General features: G+C 31.3%; 1 protein-coding gene across 1 annotated transcript in view; it reads right to left on the reverse strand.

Moving 5' to 3' along the window:
• LOC148278748 (uncharacterized) overlaps nt 1-12,710 on the reverse strand; it is a 61,147-nt gene that overhangs the window by 33,478 nt on the left and 14,959 nt on the right. The window contains exon 2 of the mRNA XM_088230945.1: nt 3,585-3,901. Within this exon, the coding sequence (XP_088087071.1) occupies nt 3,585-3,789 (205 nt within the window). The 5' untranslated portion in view covers nt 3,790-3,901. The remainder of the gene's footprint in view (nt 1-3,584; nt 3,902-12,710) is intronic.

A 12,710-nucleotide genomic window follows, 5' to 3' on the forward strand; every position in this document is an offset into this window, starting at 1 on the left:
ATTAAATAATTGAGGAGGGTTACAAAACACGAAATATTTCATGTAAACTGTACTTTTTTTTTTTTTTTCTTTTCTTCTCTTTTAGGCTATAACTGTTTTTATATTTCTTCAATATTATTTTTATTTATGGGAAACATATTCGAAAACCATATTTGCCGCAACAAATCGGTTTCTTAGAACATGCATTTGCCCATATAGAAACCGATTGCAACATTAGGCATACTAATATTTCTGGCTCGCCGACCCCTCATATACTGAGCCTACTCCTAGTACAAGCAGAATTTGCCAGTGTTTTTTGTGCCATTTTTGTAACAATGTATGTATAAACTAATAAATGAATAAATAAAAATTACATAACGAGAATCAAGGCAGATACTAATAACCTACAATTTACTCTATTACATTAAGATTTTCCTGAATTCTCCGTGTATTATTTGTAAATAGTGAGTCTTATTATGATGCCTCGTTTGTATTATTGAAAAATGTTTCGAAACTCTTATAATACGCATTTCTCTAATGCAATGTTTTCTCAAAGCTTGAGAACGAACTAACATAAATTCTATTTATTCATTAATTGGCAAATACTTCATCAATGAAGACGATCATTGTTTTAAGTGCGTTTGCGTAAATTAATGAATGAGATAAGTTTAAAAACTGATTTCCTTTCACATACGTAACAATGAAAATATGTGACAATATCAAGCAGAAACGAGCTCGTGTGAAATACTGCCGTGCAATCCCTAAACGGCCGTAACTCGAAAAATTTACTTTCGATAAAAACGCAAAAAACATTTTTAACAAGTAAATCGCAATGATATTGCTAAGAGCTGCATTTTAAATTTTTTTTATCATAAGGCGTATATTCCGAGTATCGCACGCAACTACACTGGCATAGAAGAAACATTCACATTCTATCACTTCTTCACAATATTTTTAATAATCCCACTTCGCCTGTTTATCTAAGAGAGCTCATCCAACCTATTTCGCAACACGGACTATCCCTTCGTTCTAGCAACGAGAGAACCCCTTTAATACCCTGTCATCGCTCTTATTTTCTTGCCTCCTCTTTCATAGTAGTAGCCGCTCGATTGTGGAATAATCTACCCACTAATGTTAGAGACGCCCCTTCTTTATTTACATTTAAGTCAAGATTGAAATGTCACTATCTAAATATTTAAATTATTCCTTTATCCTTCTTCTTTCCTTCCCATCCCCTCTCCTCTCTTCATAGTATAGAGTTAATTTAAAAAAAATATATATTTATTGTTGTTAATCTTTGCTTTTAATTTTTGTATAAAATTGTAAGATTCAATATGTCCATGTATTTATAATTTTCTCAAACTGAACGGTTTGGGTAGGTAGGAAAAAATTGCCTTAAGGCAATATGCCCGCCCTTATATGTATATATATTGTATATGTATATAAAGTGTCAAATAAACAAAATAAATATATTTGAGAAAAAAGCGTGTCATCATAGAATTAAGAATAGTCCAGAAGGAGCGTAGAATCATATTTGAATACATCGGACTGTGTCCAATAATTCCCCCACCATGCTCTACTTTTGCCGCGCGCATTTGTGAGGTCGCAGCGTAATGTTGCTTGCTTAAGGTAAAAAAAGCAATCTGTTAATTTCTCTTAAATTTTATTGTGCACGCGGAAATATTGATTGACACAACAGAGTAGATAAGTAAAGGGTCATTTGATAGGAGTAATTGAATTAATAAACTTTAAACTTAAAAAAAAAATTATTTGACATAAAACGGATATTTTTATATCATGTTAAATAATATTTGATAATTTGAAGATAGTGTCAGTCAAATATCCACCACAGAGTTGTTAATTCCGAGATACAATTTTCATTAATTCTTTCATAAGATGAGCAAAGTAGGGTAAAAAAATTACTACCCTGGCAACACTAACGAAATTTCCATTTTGTTTCTTCGACAACCTAACAGATGGAAAAATAATTAAATTTTTAAGTAATGCATTTGTTATATACACATTTATTTGCTAATTACACATGAAATGTGATTGCATCATGTTTCTTTAAGATCCAAGCAGTATTTCTACTATTTAAAAGGACACAACACGGCATAGTTGAATTCAAATCAGGAGTTGCGTACTGAGCGACGTCTACAAAGAAACTAATGGGTCAAAACGTAAACCTACTCATTTATGAGTAGTTGAGTCGCCTTCTGTTTGATGTGCGTATGCGGTTTATGGACTATTCTTAATGCTATGCGTGTCATATATAAGTAAGTCACTAAAAAAAAAAAAGAAAGAAAAAGTGTTCTAAATTATGATCAGTTACTGCGCTCAAAAAGTTGCCCAAAATTAGTTCAAATGCACAAAGAAAACTAGTTTTATTGATTAACAAATTACAACAGGGATGGAAAATACCTTAAATAAGGGAATATGGAAGTCAAGGCATTTACAGGGCTTATTGACCTGTCATTGACTGGTTTAAGTGGCCACTTTACACACTGTGTAACATTCACCATTTTGCCTATGTTTGAACATCCTCAAATATTGTAGTTTTATTGACTTTTAGTAATTATTTCAGCCTAAAATGCAGTATTTCATGAGGTTTACTGTGCATTATTTGATTTTTGGAAAAAAAAAAATTGCAGATTCATCTTTTAAGTGCTTATACTTAAAAGTTTGAATGAAAACACATTTTTTTAAAAAAAGAACACGGTTTATTTATCAAATTTTAATGTAAAATAAACCCGCGGTGTTTGTTTTTACAAAACATTCAACATAATCAAGCTTAAAATATTTATTATTCTGTAAAAATACATATTTATTATCATATAAACATAAATATTTATTAATTTTAACAAAGTATATTGGGTCTAAAAATTGTTTTCTTACACGCGGAAAAAATTAGAGCACTAAATTGTACGGCGAAGTTTCTCGAAAATGAATGAAAAAATTTATTAAAGTGGTTTTGAGAAAAATCTATTTTGAACGAAGTCGGAAGTTATTGTAAATCAACGTTGAAATGTGTCGTAATAGATTCCCGATTTTCAGGAAGCCATTTTTTTCAACGTGTAGTATATTTTAATAGCTAAAGGACTCTACTTTTAACCGTCGAGAATAAGTGGCGTCACAGGCGGAGTAATTTAAAAATTGCAAAATCTACAAACATCTATACGATAAATAATTTATTTTTTTTGATTATTTTGATAATCTATTAACAATAAAAAACTAAAAAGAACACTGAATTTCATAATTATTCATCATTCATAAGGTATTTGTACCGTTTCCGGGTTTATTTTAAATATTGTTCATTTTAGTAATCTCTAGATTACCAATTGAATCGTGAATTGATCGTTTTACTTGAATAAATAAAAATTATTTATATTCGAAGCACTAGTTTACAAACACGGTGTTCTATCAATAAATGTTAATGCAGGAATGAAGATGATTCCATAAAAAGGTTGCTTTCAAACTTTTAAAATTATTGAGTGTATTATTATTTACTTTGCAGTTAAATGGCGTCACCGCAACTTTCCCAAAATAAGCAAAACAATACGTCATAATGCGCTTCCTAAAATTAATAAAAACAAAATAAAACTCACGTCTCAAGGCTTTTCCTTCTGGTGAACACGGCTTCTGGTTTAACAAACAGTCCACGTAGTTTCTCACAAGTCTCTTGCTTGACAATATGGCGTCAATGTCTAAATAATCATATCGGGAATCGTAGAATATTCCCGCATCGTCCTGCGCCTGCGCGATAACACACACTGCCAACGCCAACGCACATGGCAACACTAGAAAATTCATAGTGATTCACTTGGTTAGTCTACTATTTAAAATTCACCCCTTGACTTCACACTGGATAGTTTTTTTTTATGGCTGTTGTGTTTTTGAAGAGGTGGCCATTTGGGAAAGTAATCTGTAACAAACAATATTTTATGTTAAATTGATGTTTTTTGTTGATATTTATTGATAAAATTCCATAATGAATGATTTAGATAAAAAAATAATAGAATTATTAGTAAAACTTCTTGGTTAAGGTTCGCTTTTATTTAATTTTTGACTAACGAGCGCTTTCGCCTAAGAAAGCATCTTCAGGACTGGTAAATTGTTTACAACATTGTGAAATTTTACAGTTTTTGTTACAAATAAAATACTTGTCTGCCCCTAATAAAATACTTGTGTAATCTTTTTGTATCCAAACCTAGTGACAAATATGTATTTTAAAAGTTCAAAATGTTGTAAACAATTTACCAGTCCAGAAAATGCCTTCTTAGGCGAAAGCGCTTGTTGGTCAATAATGAAATAAAACTGAAACTAATCCAAGTAGTTTTATTGATGATTTTATATTAATCATTATTATTTTAAGTCATTTTTTAAAATAAAATAAGAAATACTTGAGTTTTTATTATTTACTCTAATATTTAAATTTTCGGACCATTTCTTACAAGTCGTACATAACTTGTGCTGGAAAAAAGAAAATCAAGTTGTAGTGGAGAAAGATTTGAACTACAGACCTTTGGTCCGTAGGTCCACAATACTGCCATGGGACCACAACCCGGTTATGAACGATTTGACTAATAAAATAGCGATAAAACAAACAATATATTCTGATAAAACAATAATTCAACGCACGGTTAAAAGCAATCCCAATAAATTCCTATAAACTCAGTAAGATATAGCGTAAAAGTTATAGGGAAGGTTACAATAAGGCCGACTTTCCGTATTTCAGCAAGAAACCGCGATATTTAGAAAACCTTTTCTAGTTAAAGCATGTCTAAGAAGTCCCGAATACATACACATACACATTGCCACCCATGACATTCTAATCGTTTTCAACAGCAAAAACCACAGACCTGCTAAGAAACGGCAAAAAAAATTGAAAAATAATTTACTCAATGATGTTTTGGCGCTTTGTGATTTGTACAATTATTATTACGTTAACTAAAAAGGTATTCACTGTGAATATATAATCTTTTGTTTTTAACACCTTATACAGTTTTTTAAAAATAGAAACGCAAAGTTTTTTGTGTTTTAAATTAATAGCGTTCTCTTGTTGACGGTTTAAATAAGGGTATGTCGATATAGAAGGGTAGCTTAGAGTATCAATAATTATTTTAATGATGAAATATGCCATAAACAATTAAAATTATATTGAAAAAATATTTTGCCTGATTTGATTCTCATGAAATAATAAAGCCATTTGCGACTGGCTTTGAAAGCGATGAAGTTTCACTAGTTATTCAGAAATTGTAGATTTAAGTATTACTCATATATTATTTCAATGAGGAAGTTCAGTGGTTTTTCAAAAAATTTAAATTTGTTAATAGACTGTTAAACTAAGTCAAATTTTTTATTTTTAATTTTTATGTATCGTATTATCGGCGCTACGATTTTTCAAAGTTTTGCATTTCTGAAATAACTCCGCGTGTAACGTCAGAGGTTCATTTCCGCTTATTCTCATTCAGTTCTTCCCATTGGTCCAGAAGCGACAAGCATACCGGAAATCTTCCATAGCTCTCAGATCATAGGTCGATTCACATGAACCAGTGACGTCATTTAAAGTAGTGCGTTTTTATCAAAAAATTTTTTATTATTTTTTCTGTACATTTTCAAGAAACTTTGCAGTACAATTTAATGCTCTAATTTTTACCCCACGTAAGAAAACATTTTTTGTATCCAATTTCCCGGAGGGCTGAAGTTCCTCATTATAAATTACAATGAACGTCAACCAAGATTAATTATATTTAACAAACTCAAATATTATTGATTTTTTTTTTTCTCCAAACGGTGTTATTTAAAATTAATATTTTTTGTGTGGAATGCTTTTGATTAGCGTTGGTTGTTTCGTGTAAACAAAATATTTATCAATGTTGTTTTTAATTATACTTTTGTGATACGATTAGGTAGTAAAATAAATATGATGATGCCGATTTTGTAGGTGAGAATCAAAACAGAGTATTTACAACATTTTAAAATATATTTTATCATAATAAGCACCCCTAGAATACAAAGTCATAATCGTAGTAGGTGGTGTATGCATTATTTATCCAAACTCAACACTGGACTTTATTCCCATGGAGTTGGGACTTATGTCTTTGGTCACAGTAAAAATATATATGAATATTATAACAATAAAGGTTTCAGCTCCTTTACTTCACAAAAGTCAACAGATGGAAGAGTTAAAGAAATGTAGAGTTCACACATGGGCAGAATGGTGAATGTTACACAGTGTGTAAAGTGGCCACTTAAACCAGCCAATTACAGGTCATAAGCCCTGTAAATGCCTAGACTTCCATATTCCCTACTCGAAAATGTTTTCCCTCTCTGTTGCAATAAAAATAATATTCGACCAATACCAATTTATCATACCTTTATATGTTGGTAAAAAATATAATTGAACATAATACGTTTCCAATGCCATATCCGGAATAACTTGTAATGTATGTACGTACATAAGTATGGATGTATTACGTTTCTAACATTAATATTAAGTGATGATGATGCTTAACAACTATTATCTTAATAAATTGTTTTATCCAGGTCACTGCCAAAAGTTGTGCATAGTTCATTAGGTCACTAAAATCCCATAAATTTGTATTTTTTTGCATATAAAATCTAAATTTACATTGTTCAGCCTTAGCACATTTTTGATTTCCAAAAAGAAAGTAAAATCCTTGAATGGACATAACAAATTCGCGTTCTTCTTGTTTAATACGGGTTATTTAAAGATACGGATGGCAACCTGACGTGAATCGTGATCATTCAGTTAAGCCAGGTCAGTCCCCACCTACAAACTTGTCAATGTATCATATGTATTATTTAAATAAAAAAACAACACAACAACAACGATTTAGTTAGACGTGTTTTGACAGCTCCTGTCAAAATCCCTAATTACACAGTATAAAGTCTTTATTTGCAATATTAAACTTTAAAACCTCGTAAACAATAATACCAAGTGACCGTTTACAGTGACATAACCTAGTTTTGTTAGTCTCAGAGAAAGATTTTTATAATTAAAATATCTGTGCAACTACCTACAGTCCCCAGCAGTCTAGGTGACAATATTTACTTCACCTGCTAATTGACTGTGAGTACATATACTGCGCAGTATAGGGGAACCCAGCCAGTAAGTGACAATCTCCTATTATTTATACAAAATTAAAGTTTCAAAAAATATAAAATATGGAAGCAAACAATTTAATAAATAGCGCCCAGGTGGCTATTAATGCAATCACTAAAATCCTTATGGACCCGGCAAACAAATTTACAAAGGACCAAATTGCGAAAATTGTTCCTAAAACTAATGAAATATTGGGTGCTATAGGCATAATGTCTTCAGAAATGGCAGCTAAGAATGCTTGCCTTGAAGGTGAACTTAGTGCGTATAAAGCAATGGCATCTGCCACTCCTAAATCTGATAGCACGAGCATCTGTGAGGCGATAGCTGAAGTGACAGAGAGGAACGTGAGATCAAGTAATTTAATTATTCGTAACTTACCAGAAAGTACTGCACCAACTCAACTTATACGACTTACAGAAGATGAAAATGCCATTGAATCAATTCTCCTGGATTTAGATGCTTCGGTAACAAATAATATTAATAAAATATATCGGCTTGGGAAACCCAGGGATGGAGTACCCAGACCAATTAAAATAGAACTATCGAATCCTTCACTATCCAGGAGTATATTAAGCAAGCGCAGATTATTAAAAAATAATATAAAAATCTACTCAGACTTGAGCCCTCTTCAACAGAAAGAATTGCAAGAATTGCGAGAGGAATTGGAATTACGTAAGATAAACGGTGAAGAAAATATCACAATCAAATACATAAACTCGACTCCGAGAATAACTCAAACTCTACCAAAAAACTAAGAAGGGTGCCACTACACTTTTATTATCAAAATATCCGGGGCGTTCGTACAAAATTAAATGATTTAAGACTAATTTTACCAACACTTCATTACGATATGTTTGTACTCACCGAAACATGGTTGGATCCAAGTATTAAATCTTCAGAACTAGGTTTCCCTAACCATAAAATTTATAGATGTGATCGCTCACCTTCTACAAGTACTAAATCAAGAGGTGGGGGAGTATTGCTGGCGATTAATAAGAAATATTCATCAAAACACCTTAAAAATAATAATCTCATCTCAGAACAAATATTCGTTCAAGTGAGCACAGCTTTTGAAAAATTCATAATTGGATGTGTCTATTTTCCACCACTTACAGATTCAGAAAATTATCAGAGGCATTGTGAAGACATCGAGTTTTTGTGTTCAAAATACCCTAACAACAAACTAATTATATTTGGTGACTACAACCTTCCCAACTTGTCGTGGGGAAATAGTGAGAGTGGCTATATTCATAGTGAAAGTGAGAACGATCGGGCGCGACCAATACTGGACATGATTAACTTTTTAAATTTTTATCAACATAATTTTATTTATAACGTGAAAAATAAGTTGCTAGATTTAGTTTTGTCAAATTATGCTAACCTTAATGTTGAAAAGAGCGTTGATCCGATCTTGCCAATTGATGATTACCACCCTCCTCTTGAATTAACATTATATTTACACGAAACCTGTTCAAAACACACTGATATTTCTTTAAATTACAAAAAGGCTGATTTTGATTCAATTATTAATCAACTTTCTAAAACTGACTGGACTTTTTTAAATAATGATAATACAGAAATATCTATTTGCCATATGTATGACATAATTTTTAATTCTATAGATAACTTTGTCCCCAAGTATCAACTTAAAATAAACTATCCAAAGTGGTTTACCGCTGAACTTAAAATTTTACTAAATTCAAAAAAAGTACTACACAAAAAATTTAAGCAAAGTCGGAGTATTCATGATTATCAGGAATTTTCCAAAACAAGAAACGAATGTAAAACGCTTTCCAAGATATGCTTTAAATCGTATGTAAAGAGTATGGAAAATTCGGCGTTAAACTCAAACAATCTTTGGAACTACATAAAAAAATTAAACAATTCTCATTTCGAATATCCAAGTGCTATGCATCTAGATGGAAAATTAGTGAATGGCACTGAAAATATTGTAAACCTTTTTGCAAATTTCTTTAAGGAAGTGTATGATGAACCTATTCCAGATGATAAGATTCCAACTTTTACTTTTGATAAAACAATTACGCTTTCAAACTGTAAAATTAATATGTTGTCTTGTAAGAAGAGACTACTCTCTTTAGATGAAAATAAATCAGCAGGTCCTGATAATGTTCCGCCTATTTTTCTCAAAAAATGTGCCTCAGTTATAGCTGAACCTCTCACCACGTTTTTCAATAAACTATTGTCAATGGGATGTTTTCCCTCCAAATGGAAATCTAGCTATATAACTCCAATTTTTAAAAAGGGGGACGACTCAGATATTAAAAACTACCGTCCTATATGCATCCAATCAGTCATACCCAAACTTTTTGAGTCACTCATACTTGACCAAATTCAACATGATGTCTCAAATATAATAGACACTAAACAACACGGTTTTATAAAGGCGCGGTCAACTGCCACAAACCTAATTCTTTACCATAATTACATATCGGAAGCCTTTAATGATAAAAATCAAGTTGATAGTATATACACCGATTTTACTAAGGCGTTTGACAAAGTCTCTCACAAAATATTACTAAGTAAGCTGTATGGTTTGGGTTTTCGTGGAACTATCCTTGATTGGTTTCGAGCTTATCTATCTGACAGGTATCTATATGTAAAAATCAAAAATGTAAAATCAGACTGTTTTTCTGCCTCTAGTGGTCTTCCACAAGGCAGTCACCTAGGGCCTGTTCTTTTTCTAATGTTCGTAAATGACATTACATCCTGTTTCCATGATGTCGAAGTTTTGCTTTTTGCGGACGATATTAAAATATTTAAAAAAATATCGGACATTAATCATTGTGAAACTCTGCAATCAAATATTAATAATTTGTATAATTGGTGTAAAAAAAATAATTTATTTCTTAATATTCAAAAATGCAAAATTATGACATTCTGCCGCAACAGAAATCCCATCGTTTTCACGTATAAAATAAATTCTTCACCTTTAGAAAAAGTTACAGAGATGACAGACTTAGGTATTCTTTTTGACGAAAAACTGAGTTTTATTAAACATATACAAAACATTACAAATAAGAGCATGAGAACCTTGGGATTTTTGCTGCGAACGATACGGGATTTTGAGTCTATAAACATAATGAAAACATTGTATATTGCCCTAGTGCGAAGTCAACTCGAGTATAACTCAGTTATATGGTCACCGCATTACAGGGTTCATGTTAAGGACATCGAAAGAGTTCAGCATAAATTTTTGCGTTTTATCAATTTTAAATTAAGTATACCGATTGAATACATAAATTACTCATACTTAAATGATTATTTAAACATCCAAACATTAGAAAACAGACGAAAATTAAATGACTTGCTTTTTTTGTTTAAAATAATAATGTCGATGTTCGATTGTTGTGAACTTATCAATTTGATTAATGTGCGAGTGCCTGGTCGAGTTACCCGATGTAATACTTTGTTCTACTGCGGTCCATCATCGACCAATTACAGCGCGAATTCGCCAGTAATGCGGATGCATGCACTCGCGAACCAATATGCTAACAACATCGATGTCTTTAGCGTGAGTCTTGTAAATTTTAAATATCAATGTATATGTTCCTTATCAAATAGAACTTAATATTCTGTTCATATTGTATTTTATAACATTATGTACCTAGCTGCTTTAAACCTTTAATTGTATTTCTTTAGCTTATTAAAAAAAATAGAAATATATATATATTTCTTTAATTTTTTTAAAACCAACTTAACTTTAAAACACAGTTCTATATTTTATTACAGTATATTATATATTTTTTTTTTTGAATTTATGTTGTTAATACACTCATCTTTTTATTTTTATACCAACTATACTTCTTAACACTGTTCCTTTATTTTGTTCCTTTATTTTATTTCTTTATATTGTGTTTTTTTTTTTAAATCTATGCTGTTTATATACTCATCTTCTTTTTTATACCAACTTTACTTCTTAACACCGTTCTATCTTTTGTTGCTTTATATTGTATTTTTTAAATTTAATGTTGTTTATATACTTATATTTTGTAAAATTTTCATGTATGTAAAAGCCTTATGGGCGTGAAAAAATAATAAAATAAAAAAAAAATAAAAATAAAATCAGTGATCGCCACATGGTAGCTTGTGAGCAGTAGCGGCGTTAGGGTAGGGCGCGGCTGGGCAATCGCCCAGGGCGTCAGATATAAAAAGGCGCTGCAGGCGCCCCATTTTATCCTCTCGCTCATCGGACGAGTTCAACTTGCTCGTAAATTTCCTAAATCTAGCGACAAACTCGTTATGGTGGCCCACGATGAGCCTATAAATTCTCAAAAAAAATAAAAGTTTAAGTTGAATTTTTCTACAGCCTTTTAAACACTACCTTAATTTCATTCAATAAAAGATTTGAAAAGTTAAATGAGTGCTCGAAATCTTGGTCTTTTCTGTTCAATATAAAAAAGATTCCGGAAAAACCAGACCTTCTCAAACTCTGTGGTAATTTCCAATTAAAATTAACAGTAGATTCTAAATCCGATGTAGATGGTTGTATGTTGTGTGATGAACTCATAAGTCTGAAATCATTTTTGCCTGATCAGAATGTGGTTAATCCTGTCATTGTTTTGAATTTTATCAAAGATCTTAACTTGCAAGAACTGTACCCAAATGTATAGATAGTGTGGCAAATATTGATCACTATGCCTACCTGTAACGGTTGCTAGTGTGGAAAGGAGTTTTCCTAAGCTTAAACTGATAAAAACTTATCTACGATCGACAATATTTCAATCTAGATTAACAAACTGGGCATCTTTGTTCATCGAAAACGAAATTGTGGAAAATATAAACTCAAGTATTCAAATAAAAGAGCTCGGTAATAGAAAGGCTATAAAAGTAAAATTTTATTATATTTTTTAAATAAATGGTTAAATTCATTATAAACCTTGCCTTTTTTCGTATGGGTTGAAAGGGGTGGAAGATAGGGGGCGCCGTAGAAATCCCGCCCTGGGCGCTGGTAGTGCGAAAACTGGCCCTGCTCGTGAGCTACCGGTAGCTCGCATAGGATATTATATTTGCCTGGTAAATTTTATTATTGAACGCCGAAAATAAATAAATAATGAGCTAAATTTCAACGAAATGCATAAAAGGTTGCTGTCAACATTTTCCACTACGAAGGTTGTTAAGTGTAAATATAAAAACAGACTCACAGATTTAAATCTTGATAATTGCATTTGGATGGGAATGACAATGTACTCACCAAAAATGAAAAAAATGTGGAGGAAAGTGAATGCCATTCTTTTCACTAATTATTTTTACTCTTTATTTTTACTTTTATATTTTAATTTAATTTTTAATCACACCTATTTTCAATTATTATTTTCTTATTAATTTAATTATTATTGTAAATCATACGTTTTAATTTATTTAAACTAATATAAAAATATTACGTATGGTACGATAAGGGCCGATGATAAAAAACTATAAAGAGGGAATTTGTATAGTTAACTCACCAGACAAGTTCAATTTCTAAAAGTAGCTCACATCCTTATTGAATTTGGAGACCACTGATTTAAATCTTTAAAAATAACGTGATATTTTAACATAACGTCAAATAGTATTTAATCCAAAGTATGCAGTCGCTTAGTGCAAC

This window comes from Micrasema longulum, unplaced genomic scaffold (genome assembly GCF_059751315.1).
Source record: "Micrasema longulum isolate JH-2025_06_02 unplaced genomic scaffold, ASM5975131v1 h1tg000831l, whole genome shotgun sequence".
NCBI classification, from domain to species: Eukaryota; Metazoa; Arthropoda; class Insecta; order Trichoptera; family Brachycentridae; genus Micrasema; species Micrasema longulum.